The following is a 27,431-nucleotide window of genomic DNA, read 5'->3' as shown; positions in this document are numbered from 1 at the left end:
GCAGGAAGCACCGGGGCGGGCGCCTCCCCCATCCTTCGCGGACATGTACATCAAGCAGGTGAGCTGGCGGGGTCCAAGCTGCCCGCCTTGTGCCGTGCGGCCTGGGCCTGGCCGGGTCGGTTTGGCCCGGAGTGCTCTGCCCTGCTCTGCCCCGGCGCTAGGGGGTCTTCATTCTCCGGGCGAGCGGCAGAGCAGGTCCCCGCCCGCAGTGAGCGGCCCGCTGGCTGGTGGCGGGTCCAAAGGCCTTTGCTTGGTTCGCCGCTGTCCCGGGGGCGCAAACCGTGGCTCTTGCAGGGGGGAAGGGTCTTCGGTCGAGCCACGGAGCAAGTCCGCCGTGTGGGCCGGCAGGTGCCTTTCCTCCTCCGGTTCCCGGGCTGGTTTCATTGCAAGTGTGAAGTGGCGTTGGTGGGAAGCCCTTTTGGACGGGGGGCGTCTTCCCGGGCTCTGTGGGGACCCTTTGGACATGGCAGCCCTGGCGGCCGGCGACCCAAGGCCAGGAGTCCCGTACCCACGCGGGGCTCGTACACAAAGAAAGGGCTCTTCTCAGCTGTCAGACGGCATCTTTCACTTGTTAAAGTTGTGGGTTCTCTTTTTCCTTTTTTTTTTTTTTTTTTAATTAAATCTGCATGTGGTTTCAGTGGGGAAATAGGACTGTATTTGGGGGTTCAATTCAACCTGGTTTTGTCTGCCCCTTCCCCCGGCAGAAACAGCAGTTACTGTTGGTGCTGGGGTGATGCCTTAGGCCCCCGGGCATGGACTATTTAACCTGTTATACCTCATCCTGAAGAAGCAATCTACAGCTAACCTTCTCTTAAAAAGAAGGTTCTTGTATGGACCTTTTCCAAACAGTTTTTAAGATTGAGCTGGTCACTGATGTTACTTCTGTAGTATATCCCCGCAGTCGTGTTGCTTGGTATGGTTGAATTTTTATGGCTGCTTTTGTGCCACTGCCTATGCATGTTCGTTCAAAGCCTACTGGGATTCTCATTTCTCAGTGGACTCAAAATTGACCTGGCTTTCTGACACCCTACGGGCATCTTTATTAAGAGGAATACTTTATCATGTTCGAAAGTGCATGTTCTACAAAGAAATCAGTTTTTTATTAACTGTTTGGCTGACTAGGGAGTGTTTCAGATTCCTTTTGATAGTGTTTTAGTAAATCTCACTCATCATTGCAGGTTCGCGCATTGCTTTAAAAGTCTTTGAATAAGAATTCTTGTTCTCCAGATTTGAAGTGCAGAATAGTAAACAGTACTGAAGGTATATAGAATCAGAGTGAGAAGTCCCAATTAAATCAGGGGAAATGAGTACCATATAGAAAAAAAAAAAAATTTAGGTGATCGATAACCGATAATGCGCTAGGAGCTACAGAAGAGAGCATTAACAAGGTGCGAACACAAGAGCAAAACAGATGAGGGTGTATTTGGTTCCACCAATATCACTTATTTTGTTGCTTCCGAGAATTCATTCCTGGAGTTTGAAGATTGAAATTATTTAAGTCTAAATCCAGGGCTATGCAAGGCAATAAAGAAGTTGCAAGGTTTCAGAATATGTAGGATGATGAAGCAAGAAGCTGTCTAGGAAAGAACTTTGAAGGATGGGTCTTCCTGTATCAGACTCTTGTGATGCCTGAGTATGGGGGTGGTGAAAGTTTGCGCTTATATAGTAATATCCAAGAAACAATGATTGGTTGTTTTTACCTTTTTGTAGAGGCTTTCAGTTCTTGTGAGAATAAAGTAGATGAATTATTCCAATCTGGATATTTTTAGAATATTATAGGTAAGATGTAAAAATACTGGAGACCAAGTGCTTTGCCTGTACTTTTCTTTTTTTTTACGTCTTTAAATCTGGTGAATTGGGCAGCAGCATTGCTTGCCAAATGTTATTTTTTTAAAAATATGTGTTTGTTTTTCAAAATCAGAGTGAGCAAACGCAGTTGCTGTGGCCTGGAGTTGGTGGCAAAGCCTGAGTAAGGTTTGCTATTCCTGTTTTTCCTTTGAAACCCAGTGGTACTGAGGTAGAGCTTGCTGTTACTGCGAAAGTCTCCACCTAGCAGATGAGGCAGACTGGGATTTTTTTTTTATGGGAGGTGGGGCTCTGTGTTCACAGCCGCAGTGACTGGGTAGTCTTCAGTCCATACGTTGTCTTAAACTTGCTTTCCATAGTTTGGTCCGTGAAATTCTGAAATCCTTAATTACTTCCAGTACAGTTGCTTTGGATGTAGGTCTGAATACAGTGCAGGTACTTAATAAGAACTATCTAGATGGCTGCAATTCAAAAAAGTTTAGACAGGCAAAGTGTTGGAGGAAATTTTATTGGAAGACTATTCCCTTTCCAGAATAGTGGCTGTTGCTTAGATCTGGTGTTTGATGGTCAAGGATTAGTAATTTTCTGCCTACCTGTGTTCTTAGCTTCAGATTCCAGTAATGAAGTACTTTTGCAAAGAGAATTTGACAGGGAAGCCTGGGAAGAAAATGGCTCTCCAATTTCTGACTAGAAGTTAGTTACTGCCTTTTCAGTTTTATTTAATTCCAATTTTTATAAGTTTGAGCATTTGATTTGCTGTCTGACATGGCATTTCCATTCGGTATTAGTGAAATAGTTTTAATCCGTTAGTAGAAACAAGGCGGTAAGAGGAGTTTTCTGTGACGATCATTGGTAACCAGCTGTCACATAATGGGAGAAGGACTTAAGACCAAACTTGACATGCATAAATGAGGGCACTTTCTTCTGCCAGTCTTTCATCTAGTGAATTTTACAAACGGGATTTTTTTCCCCACCGTTTATATAGCACTCTGCCAGAATGTTATGGAATATGAATGTGGTGCTGAAGGTAGTTGTTTCTCGAGTTGCTCAGGTTTACAGTTAATGTAGGCTTTTGTGGTGGAGGGGAATGGCTTGCTTTAATGTCTACAGTACCCCTACTAGGCTTCTTGCTGAAGTTTTGTATGTGCTTCTCAGATACCAAGTATTATACTCATCTTCTGGCACTTGGGCTATTTTAATACTTGAAGATGTGAGAGAAGGGATGACAGAAAACCAGAAAATGGTGATGGGACCATAGACCTTACAAACAAACCAGACTTAAATAATTTTACATTCTAAACTTCAGCAGTAATAGTAATGAGAAATATCTTGTAAGATATTTTACTGTCTTCCTAACAAGTAATTAGTTTGATGCCTATCATGGTGAAACATTGCTATTATTTTACCAGTATCTTGCTGCTATTGGGGAAGAGCTGGATGAAGGAGCTAACGATTAAATGTCAACTCTAGTCGTCTTGTGAGCGTTCTTGCTGAAAGATCTACAAACATCAAAACTTTTCAGGTGGCTGCTGTATTTGTGATGTCTCGCTGAGCAGAGCAAAGCTGCTCTATAGTCTTTCAGCATGGCTTTAATGTCTGGAAGAGGTTGCTTAATGCTGGAATGTTGGTGCTGGAAGTTAGAGCCTCTATGCAGAGCTGAAGCGTTAGGATATTGTCACTCTCTACCTTGTATGTTACTTGGCCTGGCAAACCTCAGATCACTACGGAAATTGAATAGTTGGAATTTGACTGACCATCTGCTGTGCAGGTTTGTATTTGTCTATTTAGGAACTGAATTCACTAGAACCAAGATAAACTTCTTTTTTTTTTTCTTTTCCCTTCAGGCTGCATGGTAAAACAAATTAAGACTGTATTGCATGTAAAAAAGGTGGAGTCTGGTATAGTGTTTGCAGTCTGCAATTGCTCTACTTCAAGAATTTGCAAACAGAATTTTTATGCTGTATGTGGACTGCATTATAAAAATTAACTGTAAATCTGGCCCTACCAGGATAAGTGCCTGTTATATTGGGGTTTTTTTCCTGTATGTAATATTTGATGCAAATACATCTTTTTTGTGTAGTTTGTTACAAAAAGATTCTTGGAACTGTCTTGTTCACCAGCGTCTCTTGTGATATGGGGACAAAAATCTGTCCCTAAAGTGATGCTTAGGTCAGGGGGGCAAGCCTTGTGATGTAAGTTGCTGATGGAAGGTTGAAGTGTGTGCAGGAAAGGTGGGGGAAATCGGGTATATTATAATTGATGTAAATATTCTGTAAAAACTGCTCAAGAACAGAGAAAGCTTTGTTAAAACAACTCACTCTTCTCGTTAGGTGATCATTCAGGGCTTTCGAAGCTACAGGGACCAAACCATTGTGGACCCGTTCAGTTCAAAGCACAACGTCATTGGTAAGTTCTGATACTTATCCTTTAACAGCAAGTAGAGTTGCATTGTTACTTCAGATCATGTTCACATTAGACTCCTTTATAGTTTTTGATACTCTGTCTACATTTGATGACTCTAATTTCTGTTTTGGGAACTTCTTTACAGTTGTCTGTAACATATCACAAGGCGTATTCTACTTACAGCAAAGTAATGCTAACGTTCAGTTTTACTGTGAGACAGTGTCTGAGTCTTCAGAAATTGAGTGAGGTCTGTGAACTCCTTCATATGTGCAGATCTCTGCATCAGCCAGGCCCCCTTTAAAGGCTGCCCTGGCAGGAACGGCAGCAGAGAATTTGTATGGGATTCTTTTTGTGTGTGTGTGCACGCAAGTGTGATCATTTTTGATACGTAAGCACACTAGCTACTGGAAACTGCTGCAGAGAGGAAGATCCTCTTCATTCCAGCTTTGGAAGAATGAATTTCTGGAATGTGGACTGTCAGAAAGTCTAATACTAGTTTCAAAGTGTGGTTTCATAAACAGCACCTAATCTAACAGCATGTTGTTGTGCACCATTCTCAAGGCCCTTCCTGGTTTTGCCCATAGATGCCTGGTCTTGCCTTTTCATTTGAATTGATTTTAGTGACTGTGCAGCAGTTTTGAGACTGCTGACCCAACAGAACAGTGAATTTTGGACATAAAAACTTGGTAGCCTGGATTTACTCTGAGACTGGAAAAACATGCATATGACTTGAATAGCATGTCCTATTACATAATGTTACTTCAGCAGGAGCTAAAACCTTATCCTGGTATTAGTGTTTTTAAAAGGGAAAAAAAAAAATCCAGCTTCACTATTTTTTGCTTTTTTAAAAACCTCATAGCAGCCCTAAGTAGTTGAGGGGATGAGGTGAATCCAGAGGGCACCTAGCAGGAAGGGATGAAAAGCTTGGGATGCTCATTGCTGCTGGAAGGCAAGCAGCTTCCAAATTAGTAGAGTAGGTGTGGATCTTAAAGATAAGACACTGAGCCTTGCTGAAGCAAATCAGAATAAACACTGATATTACTGTATGTTACTGTAGTGCAGTGTTCTTACACCTTTATTTTTAAAGTAGAAATAGTACTACTTCTGTTTTTTTAAAACAAAACTTTGCTGAATTAGCAAGTGGAGTATTAAGAAGTTCATACTCTGTCTGACGTTCATACAGTCAACCTGAATGTACAGACAAGCGATTTCCTTTGGTTAAATACAAAAAATTGATTCTGGGACCAGAACAACTGGATTTAGGTCTACTGATCTTATCCCATCGGGAGATCAGTATTAACAAGAAAAGGATGGGAATAAATAGGGTTGATTTAATCATTCTTCTCATTGTAGAGTAGCGTTGGAGTTTATAAGTCACTGTAATGTGTTTGAGTGGGGTACGGGCTGCTCTTTTGTTCTCAATGACTATGTAAGTGATCCACCTACTAAGTTTACTTCCTTCCCTTGAGATTTTGTTTGTCTGTGTTACATTTGTTCTTGAATATTTATATGCAACATTTAATGTACATTGTAGTGTTAACCTGCGTCAACTTGAGGTTATACTTTGTGTTTTAATTTTCAGTTGGAAGAAATGGGTCTGGAAAAAGCAACTTTTTTTACGGTAAGCATGGATTTCTTAATGTAATAGCATGGGGATGCTGATGATACTGGGTTTCTTTGTTTTTGCCAGGAGTTGGTTTACCAAATGTTCCTCCCCAACAAGGTGTGGCATATTGGTAATTACTTGAGATTGATGAAAAGCAGATCTCAGTGCGCTTGTTTAATACTTACCTTCATGTTTTTCCCTAGTATTTGTCTTCTCTCCAAAGGCCTTCTGAGACTTAAATGGCAAAAAAAGTATTTGCAGGAGGAAACTGATTCTAAAAGTCACCCACCTCAAAAGCTGATCATGATAGTTGCAGTTGCTTTAGACGTTCTTAGGGGCTAAATTCTAAGCTGGTTGCATAGGAGTATGGCACAGCTTATACAACCTCTTAACATATGGTTATGAGGGGGATTTTGTGGGGTGGGAGCATCAATGGAGGAGCAAAGTTGCTAGTCAAAGGTGTTAGTGGCCTTTGTGACGATAGTCTTTATATACATACTTACAGTGTTAAGTATTTTAGCAATATTTTCAATCTAGCCTGCTTGCTATGTATGTAGAGGAAAGCTCATGAATCCCTACTTATGCAGCATTGTTAATGCTTGTGCAGCGAACTAGTAAGGTGGTGACAATGAGAGTTCTTCAGAGAAGTTGTGCTGTACAGCAGGCTGAGGGATAAAGATCCAGCAGATGAAGGTTTTTAATAAAGAAACATTGTAAGGTATTAGCAACAGCATGACTACCCTATACAACAGTAAAACAGTATGCTTTGAGTTAAAGAAACTGCTGCAGATCTCCCTAGAGGAAATAGTAAATCTTCTGTTTCTTTGCTATTTTATTACAGCAATTCAGTTTGTCCTTAGTGATGAGTTCAGTCATCTTCGCCCAGAGCAGAGACTGGCTTTGTTGCATGTAAGTGAAGGTGTATAACAGCAAGACTAAAGAATAAGCTAATGCATTTGAATGTATAAAAATGGTAAATAGCACGGCTGTGGATGTTTTAAGCCAATTATTTTGAAAGCATCCTTAAACATTTTTTGTTTCCCTTTGGCAAAAGGGACTTTATTACAAAGTAATACGTTGTGCTGGTAATGCACACCAGTGAATATGTATCCAGGATTTTCAGAAATAAGAATATGTGTATTGGATCTTGCATAGGTGCTCTTGACTCTCAAATCCTTGGAAGGAATGGGGAATTGGGATTGTCAGGGGAAAGGGGAGATGAATGAGCTCAAAATCCTTCTAAGGTGAGAATTATCTAACCAAAATATCTCCTTTCTTAGGAAGGCACAGGTCCTCGTGTTATTTCAGCGTTTGTGGAAATTATTTTTGACAATTCAGACAACAGGTTACCGGTAAGTTGAACACATTGCTTCAGAAATGGGTGATCATTTCAGACTCTAGTGATCTCAGTATTATAGAAGTCTACAGTATGGTAACTGCTTTTGAGTCAGTTCTGGTAAAAAGTGCTGTAAACATTCTGGATTGGTTATACGTACCTACTGCAAGCAGCTAAATTTACTGGGTTTTGTTTTCTTCAGATTGATAAAGAGGAAGTCTCACTTCGCAGAGTCATTGGAGCCAAGAAGGACCAATATTTCTTAGACAAGAAAATGGTGACGTAGGTACTTCTTTTCCTTAGCTGAATGATACTAGGAGTATTTCTGTAAAATTCTGTAGTCAAAATGAACACTCATCTCTAGCCTGAAATAAATTAATTCAGTTGTGTAATACTGAGTACTGGTAGTTTGACAGCAAGGACATCAGTCCTTGTGCAGTAGACAGCAGGCTTTGAATTTACAGTTTAATCCGTTCATTAACGTGATGTTTAACTGCTTATATAGCATTTCTTTCAGGGCTTTTTTAAATAGAAGAGTTACCAGACTTTAAGTGTTTCATCTCTTTTTGTGCTATCGTTACCTGTATTTGCCTCCTCTTTGCTTTGAGGTGCTTCCCTCTTAATCTGTTTCCAGTGCTGTAGTATTTTGGATATTTTCCATTTTTATTCTCTCATTTCATCGTAGAATTGGCTATTACGAAATAAAGTTCTTCAAACAGGCCACATTGCATACAGTGATTATAGCATGTGATGTATAGTTGTGATGCTTTACTGAATTTTTACAGCTGTCGCTTTTACTATGAGTGTTTTAAATAGATTGACCATGACATTTCAGGAAAAATGATGTAATGAATCTTCTTGAAAGTGCTGGATTTTCTCGCAGTAATCCCTACTACATTGTCAAACAAGGAAAGGTAAGATTCTTTTTCACAAAGTGGAGGAAATTGCTATCAATAGTGTCATGTTTCCTGCATGCCAAACTTGGTTCAATTATTGCAGAAGTAAAGCAAAACCTGAATCTGTTTGTTTGAAACAGTTCTTGTACGTGCTGCTTTTGCAAATATTACTGGTTTAGTAGTTTGTGTTGATTCTAAGAAGAAAGTTTTAGTGTCTGTAATGTTGATATTTAGAAAAGCTGTGAGGTTTTTTTATGATAAGCTTTGCAGTCATGTGCTTTTCTGTATACTTAAATACAAAGCAAACTTAATTCCTGTGGGTATTTAAGTATAAATTCATAGATTTCTGGGCCTTAAGATGAGGCAGTAAAGTAATTGTAGAGTATTTTAAGAGGCTAAAAAATAGTGTCAGTGGAAGATGAATGGAAACACTTGTGTGGAAGCACTAAAAGTGAACACACAGCAGGGAAAGGGTTCACAGCGTGGCCTGTATGAGACCCAAGCACATTACCAGAGCTTTCAAAGGACACCCAGAGCTGGAGACAAAGGGGAGAGATTACTTGTAAAGGCTCAGAGTGGGACACCATGGAGACACTGGTAATAGTCAGCTCCAGAAGGTTACTGAAAGGCATACTTAAAAGGGGAACGCAGGAGACTTGAGGAGCACTTGATGGCAGAAATGCTGACCCAGCAGTACAGTCTTTCAAATGTTTATCAGGATAGTTTTTCCTATACAGCAGAACCTGTGTATTTGGAAGAAACAACTTCGACTGGAAAGTTACTTGTGTCTTATAGTGGGGATTGGTGGTGCACGTGACTTACAGCCAAAATACACACACTGTTTTTAATAGAATACAAGTTGGAAACAGTTACCACCTTATAAAAGGATGCAACCACTGAAATGCTATTGAAGGAAGGTGAATTTTACATTGAGTGTAATTGTATGACTGATTTAATGTTGGATTAATGAGTGTTTCATGACCTGAATTATTCTAAGATTTATAACCCCTACATTTTGGTGTGGTTTTGTGGTGCATTTAAACTATTTGGTTTAGCACCAGGACATGAAAGCCCAAGCTTGAGTTTCTCTAAATGTAATTTTGAGTGCGTAATGATTTATTCAGCTTACATAATACTAGTATCTTGAATTCTAGCAGTGACTGGTAGCATTTGAGCACCAATAAAATTCATTACAAGCAGAATACTTGCCATCCTAAAGTAATTATCTCAAAAGGAAAGCAGTATGGTATATACTAGGTACCTGAGTCTTCCAGCCAAAACCTCAGGCAAACAGAGACAGCAAAACCAGTACAGTCTTTGATCTGTCTTGGTTAGCTGTGCATCTAGAGCAGGCTATTGAAATCACAGATCTTGAATTTTCAGATCAACCAAATGGCCACAGCTCCTGACTCTCAAAGACTGAAGTTACTGAGAGAAGTAGCTGGTACCAGAGTATACGATGAACGTAAAGAAGAAAGTATTTCGCTAATGAAAGAAACAGGTAAAAAGAATTTAAGAAATTAATGTTTTATGCCACAGTAATTCCCTCAACTCTAAAGTATTGCTTTTTCAGTAAAACTAATTGCTAGATAGATTTTATTTGTGATATATTAAATGATACAGAGCATGTCGTATTTCCTTCTTGAATTTTAAATATCTCAAAAGGTTTAATAAGTGACTTCATATGAGCTTTTAGTAATAAAACTTTTTAGCTAGGCTGATGGGGTTTTGTACTGTTCAAAACATGAGTGATGTCAGCTGGTAGTGATCCAAAAATCAGGATACCTGCTGCTGTGCGAGCACTAAAGTTTAGGTAGTGTGGTCCATAATTATTTCAAGTGTGCAAGTCAAGAGAGCACACGCTTGTGTTGCCTTACATAACTAGTATCAACTGTTCTGCTCTTAGGGTGGTTTTTGGGGGGGACTTCTGGACATGGGTCTCTTCTTGTCAACAGTTATGAAATGTGTAGTTTTATCACTGGAGGAGATTCAGTAGCTTTAAAGGTGTGAGAATGTATTACAGTGTTTAACTGAACTTCAATCTTGTAATCTTCTCTAAAGAGGGCAAGCGAGAGAAGATCAATGAGTTGTTAAAATACATTGAAGAGCGACTGCATACCCTAGAAGAGGAGAAAGAAGAGCTGGCTCAGTACCAGAAATGGGATAAAATGAGGAGAGCATTAGAGTACACCATTTATAATCAGGAGCTTAATGAAACCCGAGCGAAGCTTGATGAGGTGAAATATCTTGGCTAATATAAAATATAACATGAGCTGTTGATTTGCGTTTTGCCAGTGTCTCCTTGTGTTCCTTTATAGAATCTTGTCCAATGTTCTTCGCTTATTTAACAAATTATTTTCTTTCTGGAACTACTGCTGAAACAGAATCTTGCTGCTTAAGCTATTGGTGATATTTCCACACAGCTTTCTGCCAAACGAGAGACAAGTGGAGAGAAATCCAGGCAGCTGAGAGATGCACAGCAAGATGCTAGAGATAAAATGGAGGTAAAAATGCTTTTAACAAGGGCTCTCCAGAGGTGTGTTTTGCTTTGTGGGTTGTTTTTTTTTTTGAGGGGGTGGGGGGTGTTTCTAAAACTGTGTTTAAATTCTATTTTGTGCTTTCATCCCGTTTGGAAACAGGACAGGTTTTTCACATTTCTGGTATATCTTGATCTACATAATAATGATCTTGTGAGTTTTGATAGGTTCTGAAATACACGTGCAGTGTTTAAGGTACTACATACTTAAATTTGCATAGGAAATAGAACGGCAAGTTCGAGAACTGAAGACAAAGATTTCGGCAATGAAAGAAGAGAAAGAACAACTTAGTGCGGAAAGACAGGAGCAGATTAAACAGAGGACTAAATTAGAGCTGAAGGCTAAAGACCTACAGGATGAATTGGCTGGCAACAGTGAACAACGGGTATGTAACAGTGATGAAGTCTTAAAATGTCATTGGCATGCGGTAGTGTACTTGTACACTGAAGTTTTGGGTTTAGACTGCGGCCTTTCATTGTTTTCTGAGGTTTGTCAGACAGATATCTTAGTTCTTTGTGATGTCTTTAGTGTGCTTCTAGGGGATGTCATCATAGACTCCTGTGTTACAATCCTTTATTTATCCTGCATGTTGCAAAATCAGGCACCTATAATTCTCGTAATTGCTGCAAGTGTTGGAAAGGAGGCTTTTGTTTGTAGCACTAATTTGAATTTGGTGGTTTGACCCATACAGACCTTCCTTGCTTGTACAGTTTAGCTTCTCGAGAATGTTTCATTTCATCCCTCTTTGCTGTCCTGATTGGAATTGAATTCACTTCTGTGAAGTGTTAAAAACCAGCTTAGTATCAGCTAAGTAATGGCGTCTTGCAGTCTTAAAACAAATTGTTGTTTAGAAGTGTATATTTATCTAATAATACAGTTCCTGGTATTACCTAACTTTAAATACTGCTTTGTTTGACTTTCAGAAAAGACTGTTAAAAGAGAGGCAAAAGCTTCTTGAGAAGATTGAGGAGAAGCAGAAAGAATTGGCAGAAACGGAGCCAAAATTCAACAGTGTAAAAGAAAAAGAAGAGAGGGGAATTGCTAGGTCTGTGGCATTCTACAACCGGGAGTCAGAACATTTTAAAAACCCCACAAGATAATATCAATACCATCCATGTGTGCAGTTAACTCAGAGTTGTACTACATGTTGCTTGAGAATGGGGTGGCACTGTATACTTGCAGATGGTCTGTGAAAAGCCTCCTTTTATTGTTGTGGGGGACAGTTTGGTGAAATTTTAATTTTTAAGGTTAACCAGTTTTGTGGGCTATTGTCAGCTTCTTGTTTTGTGAAATCTTATGGGTGGTTTTGTGGTTTATAACATGATCCTTTCCTTTTTGTTACTGATTTTGTGTTTAAACTTTAGTACCCGATTTGAGACTTCCTGAAAATTCTTATGGTAATTCTTCATGCTTGCTCTTAATAAATTCAATTGCTCTTTATAATACAGCATGCATTTCCCTTCTCAAAACAGACTTGCACAGGCTACACAGGAAAGAACAGATCTTTATGCAAAACAGGGTCGAGGAAGCCAGTTTACTTCCAAAGAAGAAAGGGATAAGTGGATAAAGAAAGAACTGAAGTCTTTAGATCAAGCTATCAATGACAAGAAGCGGCAGATTGCAGCTATACACAAGGATTTAGAGGATACAGAGGCAAACAAGGAGAAAAATTTGGAACAGTACAGTGTAAGTTTTCAGTTTATTACTTCTTTTTTTTTATTACTACTATTTTGAGAGAAGGATTAAACACTCTGTTTAATCTTGGACAATTAGATTTTAGTGCTTGTTTATAAGGAAGATGAGACTTTCTGATTAGGTGGTCTTTTAAAAATGTACCATTGAAAACATCTACAGATGAACTCTGAACTCCCTTTAGTACTGCATCTAACTTCACTCTATATGTTGACTTTTTCTGGTACTTTTCCCAGAGTGCTTGGCCTGAGTTTTCAGGAAGAGACTTAGATCTACCTTGCTCTTGTCTGTGTTGAACATGGCCATTTCATATAGAAAACAGTTTGTTTTTATAGAGGTCTATGTTGGTTGTTTTCATTCTTCTCTTATTTTCCTAAATAGAGGATCTTTTAAACTGTGCTGCAAGAACTGCACCTTGCACCATGATTGCAGCTGGTTAGAAGTTGCATCCCTACCCATGTTAGAAGACTTAATCCAGTATTATTAATCTTGGTATTATCTGCATAACTTTTAGGTTTTCTTTCCATTAAGAAACAGCTCTTGCACTGCAAATACAGCGGTACAACCCAAAAATACCGCTCCTACTAGCATCGACAGGAGTGAAAAACCTTGCATGGTGGGAGACCACCTAGTGCCAATCTTACTACCCTGCCTGTGCTGATAGTGTTCTTGATCTTTGTGTGATGTATCTACCAAAACTGAGGGTCAGTCTGACAAAATCTAGGAGTGTAGTTGTACGAAGATGATGGTATTCTGCTAATGTACTGCTCAGATGAGGCCCTCGTTAGAAAGTAAAGGTTCTCTGAGTTGGTGAATGAAGAAATGGCATTCACCACTGACTGTATTGTACTGCTCAGTAGGAATTCTGTAGAATTGGAGAGGTTAAATTTGAGGTGGCCTTAGATTCCTTTTGTAAACATGTCTTGGTTTTCTTTTTCCCGTTAAGGAAGGTCGATTTGTGCTTAGACTGAGTTGTGTAGTTTTTTGTTGTTCAAAGGGGATTTGTCTTGGGTGAACACAATGGAGAGCTTGCAGAGTTAGGTTGGGAAAGCCTGGCTATGTTTTGAGAACACAGCTAGTCTGCCTGTACATAGATAACTATGAAAACATATCCGAGTGCGAGCCCTGAGCTGCTTTGAAAATGGCAAGTGGTAAATGCGTGAGGGGAGGCGGTCTGTGCCTTGGCCGAAACAGCACACTGTTGGCAGCAGCAGCGGTAAAGTACTAGTACTGCTGGAGAGCAAGCTAAGGTTTTTGACTAATAGCAGTGTGGCGTGGTAGGCAAGACTAGTCTGTATGTTCTTATCACAAATGTTATTTCAGAGCATGATTGCACATAGTTATGTGTATGATAGTTACAGTTTTGATTAAGTTTCTCACTGTGAGTTAGTGAGCCATATCACTGTAATACTCAGATGTGTGGTTCAATGCTGTGCCTGCCTGGCAGTCTGCTTGTTAACTTCACCTGGTTACTGCTTCCTTACAAAGGTGTATGTATTCTTAGTGCTTTTGCAGTTTGCTGTAAGTTGGTTAACATGTTTGTAGGAATTGCTTCTGAATTTTAACTAGTAATTTAGTATTGAATGAAAGATTTTAAACGTAGAGAGCTGTAGTTTCATACTGTTCTTTTATTTGTGTTAGAAACTGGACCAGGATCTTAATGAAGTGAAGGCTCGTGTTGAAGAACTGGACAGAAAGTACTATGAAGTGAAAAACAAAAAGGATGAACTACAGAGCGAAAGAAAGTTAGTAATTAATTGAAATATGTCTGAATCTCACTTAATGTGAAGGACTCCAACTGTGTAGTAGTTAACATGTCATGTAGGTATGTTTTTTAAATATAGCCATGTATGGATGCCTGCACTTCGCCTCCCTGTTAGATTAGCAGTCTTTGAGAATAGTAATAGTAAAAAATGCTCAGACTTCATTCATGCTTAAAATACTTTTAATTACTTCTGGGTTTTAGTTATCTATGGAGAGAAGAGAATGCAGAACAACAAGCTCTTGCTGCAAAGCGGGAGGATTTAGAAAAGAAACAGCAGCTTCTCAGAGCAGCAACAGGAAAGGTAAGATACCTTGTATTTGAGAAATCCTTGGGGAAAGTTTTCTTCTTTCTTAAAGGACAAGTCATACTGAAAGATATGACAGTTATTTCTTTTGGTTATGGTCTTACTGTTGTAATTAAGATGGACAAATTATATTTGTAAGCTGTATCTTTCAAATATTTGTAGCTGTAGAACTACTTGGAAATTAGTATTGTAAGCTCAGGGTAATTGAGGAGAGATAAGGAGACCAGGTAGAAATGGAATACTTGTAAAATTTCTTCTGGTATCTTTTTGCTTCTAAAAGAAAAAAAAAGGTGCTGAAAAGTGACAGAATCAGTTATTTGGTTATCTTCTGTTAGAGCTGTAGGTTAGTTAGCCACAGCTTGGCCAAAAAGGGTGTGACTTTCACAAAGTTAGAAATTAAGTGGGTATTACTTCTACATCTCTTAATTGCAGTACAATAATGGGTTCTATTTTAACAGGCCATTTTGAATGGTATAGACAGCATAAACAAAGTTTTGGAGCACTTCCGTCGAAAAGGCATAAACCAGCATGTTCTAAATGGCTATCACGGCATTGTGATGAATAACTTTGAATGCGAACCAGCTTTCTACACCTGTGTTGAAGTTACTGCAGGGAACAGGTAATTACATGCTTTTTAGTGATACTTAAAGCAGCTGCAGTGTTACAAATTAGTTGTTGGTGCCAGTTGCCACTGAAAGTTTTTTCTCCTTTTGAACTTGAGCTCTCATCTTTTTATTTGGTCAAAGTGCCTTCTGTATAGCATGATCAAACTGATGCGCCTTTGAGTAAGAACTAAGAAGAATTCTGTCTATTCAAAAATTAATCCTAGCTGCTCTTGATCTTGTCTTAAAAAAACCTAAAACAAAAGCATGCAAAGACCCCCAGAAAAGCCCCAGACCCACACTCCTGACACCAGAAGGACTTGTGGTGAGGCTGAGCTATATTGAATAAAGTGGGCGGATCTTCCGGTATGGAGAATTCTATAAGCAATGCTTGTGTTTCAATGATAACAATCAATAAGAATTACTTCACTTACACTAGAAAATGTCACAGGTGAAGATGGTCTCGAAACTGTCAAAACCTGCTATTTAAAAGCTATCTGAAAAGATGTTGAATGCTACGGAGTCTGTCTGTAATGTGTGTTCTAGAAGAAGTGCGTGCCTGTTGGGTGACCCACCACTTCTGCAGCATCTGACACTTGAAATTAATTAAAATTGTCATTTTGTGTGATCATGCCCTGTTCCAGTTCATGAGTAGTCATGCAAATCCTTGGTCTAATGGCATAAGGGCAGGAAGGAGGACAGAGGTGACATGATCTTGCAAACTGTCACATAGAGAGATTGATCGTACCAAAATTTGAAATGCGGTCCCTCATCAGAAACATCTGTGTCTGCATGAACAAGGGTGTTGAACTTCATATTGTTCTCTGGATCCTGTTCTGCCCCATAGTTTGGGGAAAAAAAAAAAAAACAAAACCAAACAAAAAACAAAACCCAAAATAGTAGCAAGAAAACTGTAGTTCAACTTGCAAAAAGAAAGATCACTTATTTTGGTCCCTCTGCTAGTCACAGTTATGCACAGGGAGATAGTTATATCCGTTTCTGTTGATTGTGTGCAGAGGCATAAGGTGCAAATGCTGTAAATCTGTGCAAAGGGGGCTGAGTGTTGTGTATTGGAATGGTACGGAGGGCAGAGGTTTGCAGTTGAACCAGGAAAGGCTGTGTGCACGGTGCCCCGGTATGCATACTGGGCTGCTCTGGTGGCTGCAGGGTGGAATGTAAAATTCTTGCTGAATCCCGTTTTAAGGCAAGTGAGTAGTGTGTGTATCCACTTGCTTATTCGAAGGCACAGCCTTGAAGAGAAAATGCAGCGCAGCTTTATATTGATGTATTGTTTACTGGTACTTGTGTGCTTGCTGTTCCCGTACAAATGTGTTAGTGCTTCTAGCACAGTAAAGTTTTGCTTTTTTGTTGGGCTTATTAATCAGGCTGTTTTATCACATTGTGGATTCTGATGAGGTCAGTACAAAGATCCTAATGGAATTTAACAAAATGAACCTTCCTGGAGAAGTTACTTTCCTCCCTCTGAACAAGCTGGATGTTAGAGATACTGCTTATCCTGAGACTAATGTGAGTTGGAGTTCCTTTTGAACCGTCTTCTACTTCGTAATTGTAAAGCCTCGTATTTTGAATTGCATGTGTATATTGCTTGTTGCCCACCACTTGCTTTGCTGTGGAATGTCTGCAATTAAATACTACTTCTAATGTATGCTTCTCAATGTAAACTCTGTTACAGCAAAATACTTAACTTTTCTACCAGGTATTTGCTGTTTAAAGTTTAACTTCATCTTCCAAGTAAATAGGTGATACTAAAAAGTAGAATTTTACTGAGACCTGGTAATCAATAATTGCCTGAATTACTGAATTGTAATTTTTTAAGCTAAAACAGTGGCATGGACATGAGCGAAAGAGCTGTGTTACATGGTTACAGCGATGGTCAGTTTCTCAAAGCTATTGGAAATGAATTGTGGTTTTACCTTTAAAAGGGCATAGATAAACCTTCAGTGACAACCATTTGAAAAGTAGTTCTGAAACACCTTTCAAGAAAGTATCTGCTCTTACTTGAAATTTTAGTAGTGAATCAATTGTGTAAAAGCTAAATGCATCCTACAGTAATCATGGTAGACTTAAGTTCTTTAAAAATAGAGTGGTTTTTTCTTCCTTTTTTCCTCAGATAAACATAGAAAAAATAAATAGGAAACAGTCAGACTTCTAGTACGCTTATTTTGGGAGCGCTTTACTAGTAAAACTGTGTTAATGTTTGTGTCCTGTTCTCTACAGAAAGAAATAATTTTTTGGAGGAAAAAAAACTTGTTGCCGATTTTATGATACTTACTCAGCTTGTTTCAGTAGTGTTTAATCAATCGGATGAGATTCCTTGCAGACTCTTAGTTGACTTAAGGCTCAAGCCTAGCTGTGAAGTGCAAGATTTTGCAATTTTGATTTCCATAGAGTGTTTATGTGTTTGTATTAGGAACACTTAGTCAGTGTGTCATCCTTCTACCACCTGGCAGCTGTTTATTTCGAAAGTATCATTCAGAATATTGTGCTTGGAGTTCAGGGTTTGACATCCTGTATGTAAATAATGAGATACACAGCTCCAGAAGTCTTATTGATTGTGAAGCCGATGTTAATATTCAGTGAATGTGAGATATGCTAAACTTTTAGGATATGCTAAACTTTTAGGAGTTCTTGTTATAAGGCTAGGGTGTATTCTGTTTTTACTCTTGATGGTAGTTTCTTTTTTCCAGGGCTCTCTTGAATTCTGTGTGTGAATTAGTTGCAATATACTTCCTATTTTTATCAATATGTTCTTCTCATTAAAATCACTGTCACTTCAGGATGCTATTCCTATGATCAGTAAACTGAGGTACAATCCAAGATTTGACAAAGCTTTCAAACATGTTTTTGGAAAGACTCTAATTTGTCGTAGCATGGAAGTGTCTACCCAGCTGGCCAGAGCTTTCACTATGGATTGTATTACTCTGGAAGGTAAATATCATAATTTTATAAGTTACTTATTGTAAAAATGAGATCCCTGGAATGTGAGGCTCATTAAACATGGTCTGTTAGTGTTGTCAAAATAAGGCTGCTATTTTAAAATAGTATACTTGGCCAAGATGTACAAGGTTGCACTTCAAGTAGAGTGCTTAAAAATACAGGATTTCTTCACAAGCCATTGAATTTTCTTATCATCCGGAAGCTCGTAGCTATGTGGCTCCATCCTGAGAATTGCAAAGCGGATTAGGTTTCTATTCATCCAGTTTGTTGTATCCAATTTAACAGGCGTTTGTTTTCTTGGAGTATTTATGGTGTTTTCCACAAACTTAAATCAGTGTTCAGGGTGCGAATGTACGACCTTAATTACTGATAAGTGCAAGGTGAATTCTTCTGCTTATCAGACACACTTATATGTTATGTTATCTGAAATAATCTATATCTCTTGTTAATTTCCTGTTCTGGGAGGGTGGATTCCCTGCAGGCTTTTTGTCTCTTAAAGTCAATCTGAAAAAATTCCAAAGGATGTCTGAGAAGGAAATGATTAATTTTTCAGTAACAGCAATCTCTACGAGCCACAGATGCTGCTAATTACTCAGCCTCTCTTTGGCTTTCTCCCTCACAGAAGATCAGAGCTATTTTTTTTTAAACTCGTAGTGCTAGGCTGTTGCATTTTTCCCTTAAAGTATTTTTTTCCTTCAAGCTGCGTGGTTTCAGAAGTTGATTAAAAACAAACAAACAAAAAAAATCAGCTAATGCTTAAAGGAGCTCATAGCAGTCAGTATGTGTTGGTCTTGAGAGAGGAAATGCATTTCAAGTTGAGTACAGAAATAAACATTTCTGTAATTACTGTAAATATACATACGTGATTCCTGATACTGATGTGGTGCTTCTGTAGGTTAATTGGAATGTTCTAATTAATCTATATTGTAGAAACTGCTTTGAACATTGTGGAGAGCATATAGCATGCAGTTTATGGTCTCATTCTGTTATGCTTTTAGGTGATCAAGTCAGCCATCGTGGTGCTTTGACTGGAGGTTATTATGACACAAGGAAGTCTCGGCTTGAATTGCAAAAAGATGTTAGAAAGGCAGAAGAAGAACTTGGTGAACTCGAAGCAAAACTCAATGAAAATTTACGCAGAAACATTGAAAATATCCTTTGCTTATGCTTGGGGAAAGGTCGTGTAATGACGAAGATTTTGTTTTGCGGTTACAGTAATAGATGAAAAACTGGAGACCAGGGTTTGCTGATGTTACATATTAGCTGTGGCGTTTGTTTTGACTGTTGCTTGTGCAACCTGGTTCTGTAGGTTACTGTAGGGATTTTAGTAACAAAGAAATCAATGATAAAACAGAAACAAACGAAAACCCTGCTGTGAAAATTGGTCTACAACCTGTGAAAATAGCAATTTTAAAACATATCCGTTGTTTATGTGCCTGAATCACATTCTTTTCTAAAATCCATTTTTAGATCAATGCAGCTAGTTTAGAAATAGTTTCTATACCACTGCTGTTAATTTTTTGGTAAAACTTCCATACTGGGGAAACTTGACTCAAAAATAGTAGTTGAAGCACACCTTGTTCCATAGCATGCTTCAGAGAGCAGCTGGCACTGTAGGCTCAGGAGAAAGTTCCTTTAGTAATCTGTCCCCATCAAAATTTGATCTTGATCTTTAAAGCTTAGAGATGAGGTTAAACCCTAAATTACAAGACTTCCTATTCCTTCTAGAGCTTGTAGTAACTGCTATAACCAGATATTCTTGTTATCTGTGTTAATCTTCACTGCTTCTTCTGACTCATGCTGTGTTTTTAGTACTTGTGTCCTGAATTGGGGTGTTACATAGTCCACCTATGCTGTGGGGAGGAGACTGAGAGCATTATATTATAATTAAACTCTGAGTTGCTTGACAGTCTTGGTCTTTTCAGTCTCTTTGTACAAAAATTCAAGTAACTGTCACCTTTTTCTCTAACCCCTTTAATGCTACAGTGTCATTTTGAGATCCAGTATCTAGAGTTCAGGGGCAAGGGAGGTTTGTGTAGTTGTCTTCTCCATTATCCAGGTCATTCTGTCTTTGAACCGAACTCCTTTGTTTGACCTGTGGCAGTGCATTAGAGCCGTTTTTTTTGCGCAGCAGATAAACAGAACACTGAAGCCTATGCTTAGATCCACAGCTGATTAGAGAGACTTTAAAAGCCTGTACCTATGACTTGTTAAGTCAGTGGAAGAATTTTGAAATGGTCTGTTAAATGTGACTTAGGCTGGATTTGCAGCTGGCTTGACATGCACCAGCAATAACGAATGTTGTTCACCATTCTTACTGTTACCTGTAAGCAATGTGCAGGACCCAGCTTGTGTATCTACAGTTAAGTGCTTATTAAGTGTGTCACGTTCTCCTTCCTTGAGTCTTTAAACTACAGATACCTAGGCATGTGGTTTCAAAAGGATTTGTGCAGAAACTAATTTTAGCACTGATCCCAGTGTGTATTGTACAGGTAGCCTGCTCTTTGTAACTAGGGATGGGAGCTTCAGTTCCTGCTTGTATCTGAATTCTCCAATTACCTGTTAGACCCTGCGGTTTCGGTGTAACTTAATGTTTAACCAGGACTGCTATTTTGGAACGGGGACGTCTTTCTTGCTATCATTTAAGTCAAAATCTTTAGCCTGGGTTTCTGTTTGAGGAGGGATCTATGGGGGATGTAGTGAGGGTGCTCATCTAACTGATAGAAATCCTGATGTGGCATACCCTTCAGCTGCAGTTGATCAGCAGCTGCCACAAGAGCTGTTACTGCAGTCTGACAGTGACTTAGAACATAACACAAACAGACCTCAGTTGTTTTGAAAGTAAAATAGGCGTTCCAGATAACTTCCTGTTCTGTAGCTCATTCACTTTTCCCAAAATCTTTTAAGTACGTGGTGAAGTGTTTTACTCTACCCTCTGCTTAGGGGAATTACTTAATTTTTAGGGCACTTAAGTTGATGTTGTGTTAAAATAGACATTGTATGTAGTAGGAGTTAACATGGTGTTAGTGATTCAATATAAATTAAAACGGAATCTTCTGCAAGCTATGGCCATGACCTAAGCCATTGTATGCAAATTAGCACAAAGGAGTCACACTTTTTGCCTCAGAATTGAGTAAGGGATAGCTGTATTGTTCTAATATTTCTTTCTAAGTGTCGGCATCTGCTCTTCTGTATCTGTGTGTGATCAGAGTTTTCCTTACAAGTTCAAATGTATCCCTGTGTACTTCCGAGTGCCATCTTGTAAAATTAACAGCTAAATGAAGCTTTCCTCGTTTGTTCTTAGTGTTGATAAGGGTGCTCAAGTTACTTTTGTTGATGGATCTTGATCTCTTCTGTACAACTGAGTATTTTGGTTTTGCGGGGTTTTTTGGTTGGTTGGCTCTCACTTTCATGGCAGCTGAATATGAATAAATATTGAAGGTACTAGTAGGTATAAAATGCCTTTTAAAGCAAGTACAGAGTTTTCCTTAGCCCACAGTATGGATTAATAATGAGATTGACCAGCTAATGAACCAAATGCAGCAAATTGAGACACAGCAGAGAAAGTTCAAAGCCTCTCGAGACAGTATTTTGTCAGAGATGAAAATGCTGAAGGAGAAGAGGCAGCAGTCTGAAAAGACATTTATGCCTAAGGTATAGTATGGGGATATTGAAAGCTGTTAAGGATTTTATATGAATTGTTTCATTATTATTACTGATAAACTTGCTTTCATTTCTGGTTAACATCATAGTATGAAATACGAAGAGAGTGAGTCACAAAAATACGTTTATGTAAACAGTGAACTTCATGTAAATCTACAGATTGCGTTGAGGAATGATTCTGTCTAATATCTGTTCCATAGCAACGCAGTTTGCAGAGCTTGGAGGCAAGTTTACATGCTATGGAGTCAACTAGAGAATCGTTAAAAGCAGAACTGGGGACTGACCTGTTGTCTCAGCTCAGTCTTGAAGATCAGAAACGTGTGGATGCTCTTAATGATGAAATTCGACAACTACAGCAAGTAAGGAAATGAAAATGTCTTGTGATTAAATGTGGTACCTTTTCTTCCCAATAAACTTATTTTTGTCCTTTCGTATGAAAGGTCACTTGCACTATATTTGTAATTAAAGTAGTGTTTCATCAGTAGTAGGTAGGCGTGGTTGGAGCTTTCTCATCTGCAAAGTGCATTTGCATGTTTTTCTCAAATGCTGGGTGAATTTTACTGGCTGTATTGTGAGAATTACCAGCTATTTGTGCTGGAATCATCACAGTTTCGTTGCTCCTGCTCTTGGACTTCACAGCAGTAGATACAAACGTATAATCTGAAAGGAATGGTGTACAGTGTGGGAAAATGAAACTATGCCTTTAAGCACGTGGTCAATGAGACAAAAACTAAGGTTTTGTCTGACACCCATGCTTTGGAAAAAGCTACTATTTTTAAGTACAGTCTGTAAAGCTCTTCTGGGTTTAAGAATTGGATTCAGATGTTGATACAGTTTAAGAGACTTAATGATTTGTATAGTTGATTTTTACCCTAGACAGCTGCAAAAATACTTACTATTTGGTTCTTTCTACCTGTTAAAATTAGAACAACAGACCAAAGAATTATGTGATATTTTAATACACAGAATTACATGAAGAGTGTTTTTCTTTGTTTGTCCTAACTTTTTTAACAAGGAAAAAACCCAGCTGTTTAGGAATCAGTTAAGGTAATTCATACACTTATTTTTTTTTTCAGGAAAACAGACAGCTTTTGAATGAGAGGATTAAACTAGAAGGAATTATCACAAGAGTTGAAACGTATCTCAATGAAAATCTTAGAAAACGCTTAGACCAAGTGGAACAGGTAAGGATTTTCTTTTAAATGTACTTTGGGAATCTCTTTTTGCTTTATTTCCGGGGCTTTGTTAATCAGTTGATAAATACTTGTTCATTACCCTCCATTATTTGTGATGGGCTTTGCTTCCCTATATATAAGCTGAGTTCAGTGTTTTCCTTAATTTCAGTACAATATTTTAGGTATGCAAATTTTTGACAGAAATCCTAAATACACTTATATAGGACCACACACTTATGTATAAGTAGGACCATCATAATGACAGACTTTTTTTGAAAATGTAACTATTCTCTAAAACATTACTAAAACATTTGATTACAGTTATATGTAGAGCAGGAGAAGGTAACTTTTGTTCCCCTCCGTACTGAAGCTTGGTGACATTTACTTTGTCCCATAGGAACTGAATGAGCTTCGAGAAACAGAAGGTGGCACAGTTCTTACTGCCACAACATCAGAACTCGAGGCTATCAACAAACGAGTGAAAGATACACTGGCACGGTCAGATGGTTCGTAAAATAATTTTTTGGGGTGGGGGGTGTGGTATTATCCAGGATTTTGACAGTTCACACATACCATATTTTGGTTTACAAATAGACTGTAATATGAGAAGGAATCATTAATTTTAAATATACTGTAGTAGTTACATAGTGTGTAACAGATTTTTTGGAACTTAGTTCCAAAAGAGCAAGTGAAACAAGATTCTGTACAGTTGGTGCATAAAAGAACGTGTCCACAACTGCACACAGCAATACCAGCAGGCATGTGTTAGGGCGTGGTACTTCTGAAGCCACCTTCATACATACTTGATCTTGTATAGTTATTCTTGAGTTTTGTCTAACCTCTCTAAGTTGCTGTCAAATAGGAAATAGCATCTGTATGATGCAAACTTCTTCTCTTTCTAGACTTTAACCACAGGACCTTAGCATGCTTGTTAGATATTTTTTTTTTTTTTTTTTTTAGCCATATACTCGCAGGGAAGGAGAGGGGGATTTTTGCCTTTTTGTCTTAATTTTAACTTTCTACTCCTTAATAGATCTTTTTCTTTAGATCATCTTTGTTTTGTAAATACTTGACTAGATAACTGCTGATTTTATGCAAGCATGTAAGACTTACCATTTTGGCTTTTGTGCTCTTGCCCAACACCTCAGATCTGGATAATTCCATTGACAAAACAGAAGCAGGAATTAAAGAGCTTCAAAAGAGCATGGAACGCTGGAAGAACATGGAAAAGGAGCATATGGATGCCATTAACCACGATACAAAAGAACTTGAAAAAATGACTAACAGGCAAGGCATGCTCCTCAAGAAGAAAGAGGAATGCATGAAGAAAATTCGAGAGTTGGGTTCACTTCCACAGGAGGCTTTTGAGAAGTATCAGACTTTAAGTTTAAAGCAGGTAATCAGTGTGCTTGGCTTCATGTTTCATGACCTGGCACATCAGCGTCACGTACATCTCGAGTATCACATGTGGCTGGAATTGCAGGTCGCTTTGATACGTTAATATTTTCCATTTACAGTTATTCCGCAAACTGGAGCAGTGCAACACGGAACTGAAGAAATACAGTCACGTTAACAAAAAAGCTTTAGATCAGTTTGTGAATTTCTCAGAGCAGAAGGAAAAATTGATAAAAAGGCAAGAGGAACTGGACAGGGGCTACAAATCCATCATGGAGCTGATGAATGTCCTCGAGCTCAGGAAATACGAGGCTATTCAGCTGACTTTCAAACAGGTAACAAAGTGGTAACAGTTGTAAAGACGCTGGTGCTGAAATCACATTGTCCCATTATGTAGCAGCTATGTGGGAAGAAGCAGATATTAAATACGTCTGTTCTATAATAGTAGGAAGGAAGTATCATGTAACTTGAGGCCTGTATTTTCTTTTAAATACTGAAAAAGAAATAGGCTGGCACTCTAAATGGGTGCTCATCTTGGTTGTGTTACAATTCTAGCTTTGCTTTAAGCCTGTTTAAACCTCCTTTCTGGTGAATCTGTTGGTACTACCCTACAGCCCTTTCTGGAGAGTGTCTGATAAAAAACCGCACCAAATCCATTCTTCAGATTTAGTGAAAGAAATTCTTAATGTTAACGAAGGATCTTAACTACTAAGTGTGTGAAGTCTTCTCTTAAAAGATAATTTGCTTAACTTGATCTCATCTGAAGTTAGCTGAAATAAATCATACTTGCTTTTGCTACTGTTTTATGTTTTAATTCTGCCATTTTCTTGAGGGGGGAAAAAAATTGTGAAAATTCTCGTAGTACAAGATTAGTTGGCTTAGATGTTTTTAAACCAAGCGTTGTGTAGCGTCTGTTTCTCACTTATATTAAGAATGAATGTGGATCTCTGCTTTGAGGGGAGATACTCAGTGTGGTTGTGTAAAACCAGCTATTGTCTGCATTTGATTTCACTGTATAAAACTGAGCTGGTGAACTGACTATTTCTTTTTTCAGGTATCAAAAAATTTCAGTGAAGTATTCCAGAAGTTAGTCCCTGGTGGCAAAGCCACGTTGGTGATGAAGAAAGGAGACGTGGAAGGCAGTCAGTCCCAGGATGAAGGTGAAGGCAGCACTGAGAGTGAAAGGGGATCTGGATCTCAGAGCAGCGTTCCATCTGTAGACCAGTTCACTGGAGTTGGCATAAGGGTGAAGAAAAAATACTTGTGTTTCAGTACTCTAAATATTTGTTTAGATTGCCTTTTAACTGTATTTTTAAAAGGCAGTGTTTAATTGGTCCTGTTTATTTCCTACACTAGCAAATGATGCTGTAGTTTAATATTTTGAAATCATCTTGCTGTTGCATTGTTTTCTTAGGTGTCATTCACGGGGAAGCAGGGTGAAATGAGAGAAATGCAGCAACTTTCAGGTGGACAGAAGTCCTTAGTGGCCCTAGCCCTGATATTTGCTATCCAGAAATGTGATCCAGCTCCCTTTTACTTGTTTGATGAAATCGACCAAGCCTTGGATGCTCAGCACAGAAAAGCTGTTTCAGGTAACTGCCTACCTTTGTTCATCTTCATTGTGGTTGAAGGGGATAGTCTGTCTTCTCATCCCTGGCGTTTAAGTGAAGGCTTTTAATCATAAAGGCACATTTTTGAGTATTGCAACATGTGTGTTAGAATTTAACTTTGTGCCTTCTTAAGCTTTCATGAACTTGGTTTTAGGTAGAAGCTCTGTTGTTTACTGTGTTTAAAGGGTCTCCTTACTGCACTTCAGTGTGACAGAAATAGTCCTGTGTCGAAATGTAATTTGATTATTAAAAAAGAACTTTTAGCTCATTGCATTGTTGGAAAAGTGCTTACTCTGTTTTCATCATAGAAGTTTAATAACCCACTGATATTGCTGAGTGGCTGGATTTGTCAGAGCTGATACTGGAATGTATGATAATACTTGAAAACCTTGTATTGATCCTTTCTTGATTTGTGAGGGGTTTTGTTCTTTGTTTTATTAACCAAAACCTCATTTTGAATTAGAAATAGCAAACTCTTTGTCTGTTCCGTATTAAGACCTGTCCCACTTTATTGGAAAGATGACATTAATAAAGAATTTCTGTGTTCCTTTTTAGATATGATTATGGAACTAGCTGAACACGCTCAGTTTATTACAACAACTTTTAGGCCTGAACTGCTTGAGTCAGCTGACAAGTTCTATGGTGTAAAATTCAGAAACAAGGTAAATGATATGTTTTAGTTATGGTGTTTACTGAGAACCTTAAGGAGTTCTGCGTTTCAGATTTGACTTAACAGGAGTTCAAAGTGAATCAGTCTTATTTCAGTAACGGACTTCTAGTTATATCACAGGCTTGTGTGAAAGTTCTCTCCTTCCTGAAAAAGAATTTAAATATTTACAGATGTCCCAAGTCATGTTCTTTAAAGGAAATTAGAGATTGATTGTAGGCCTGTGGCTGAGACCTGGAACCTTCAGAAACAAGTCTGCCTTACTCTGCAGGAGATACCATAATAACTGTATACTTCTCTTTGTTCCACCAGGTTAGTCATATTGATGTGATCACAGCAGAGATGGCCAAGGACTTTGTAGAAGATGACACCACGCATGGTTAAACGAAGTTGTACTTAACTGCTTGTCTGGAAGATGTGTATAGTGCTATGTTTATGCCAGGGACTTGTAAATTTAAAATAAGTATTTAGTCCTGGTTTAAAATAGTTTTTGAACGTACATTTTAACCAAGACCCCAGAAGGCTTAGTTTCAAAGGAGCTTGAGTATCATTTTGTCTCTGTTGCTGTATTTTATAAGATAATTGTTAATGTTACCTTTTTACAGTACCTGTAGTTTGGAAACTTTATTCTTTTCCCTCAAATCTTTTGTAAAGTGTCTGTTGCTGTTTTAAAGCTTTTCAGAAAGTGCTAGCTATTCCTTCTTAAGTATAATTTTAGCGTTTCTATTGCCTCACATGGTTTTTTTAATGGCTTCAATTAAAAAGATTGGTTTTAGCGCTGTGACTTGTATACATTAAATTTTTGGTTTATATTGTGGTTCTTTAGAGGATTTCACTGAGATGGAGTAAATACAATTTGGTCATCCTGAAGCTGCATATTTCAGAAGTATGAGGCAAAGCAATTCTTCCAAGCCATTCTTAGTTCTCTTTTCCTCCTTTTTTGCATATTGACAGTGCCAGCAGAAAACAGCCTCAAATTTGTGCTTTTCCAAGTTCATAGTGTTCTGGTTATTGAA

General features: G+C 38.4%; 1 protein-coding gene across 1 annotated transcript; it reads left to right on the top strand.

The window, feature by feature from the left end:
• Positions 1 to 27,431, top strand: SMC3 (structural maintenance of chromosomes 3). The gene is made up of 29 exons (XM_009952568.2): positions 1 to 58; positions 4,137 to 4,212; positions 5,792 to 5,830; positions 6,657 to 6,724; positions 7,096 to 7,167; positions 7,354 to 7,433; positions 7,987 to 8,065; positions 9,431 to 9,548; positions 10,109 to 10,284; positions 10,471 to 10,551; positions 10,805 to 10,969; positions 11,508 to 11,629; positions 12,057 to 12,270; positions 13,918 to 14,021; positions 14,243 to 14,342; positions 14,804 to 14,964; positions 16,333 to 16,474; positions 17,746 to 17,896; positions 18,904 to 19,056; positions 21,408 to 21,559; positions 21,769 to 21,927; positions 22,645 to 22,752; positions 23,141 to 23,249; positions 23,892 to 24,139; positions 24,261 to 24,473; positions 25,193 to 25,384; positions 25,553 to 25,730; positions 26,304 to 26,410; positions 26,728 to 27,431. The coding sequence occupies exons 1-29, from the start codon at positions 44 to 46 to the stop codon at positions 26,797 to 26,799; spliced, it is 3,654 nt and encodes a 1,217-aa protein (XP_009950870.1). The 5' UTR covers positions 1 to 43; the 3' UTR covers positions 26,800 to 27,431.

The sequence above is a fragment of the Leptosomus discolor genome, chromosome 6 (genome assembly GCF_034619465.1).
Source record: "Leptosomus discolor isolate bLepDis1 chromosome 6, bLepDis1.hap2, whole genome shotgun sequence".
In the NCBI taxonomy this organism is placed as follows: domain Eukaryota; kingdom Metazoa; phylum Chordata; class Aves; order Leptosomiformes; family Leptosomidae; genus Leptosomus; species Leptosomus discolor.
This window is presented reverse-complemented; position numbering and strand designations above follow the sequence as displayed.

Excerpts from the sequence above, each read along its gene's own strand:
- SMC3 (XM_009952568.2), top strand. Across the intron at positions 10,285-10,470 it reads CCCGAGCGAAGCTTGATGAG|CTTTCTGCCAAACGAGAGAC; the intron begins GTGAAATATCTT and ends ATTTCCACACAG. Across the intron at positions 14,022-14,242 it reads GAACTACAGAGCGAAAGAAA|TTATCTATGGAGAGAAGAGA; the intron begins GTTAGTAATTAA and ends TCTGGGTTTTAG.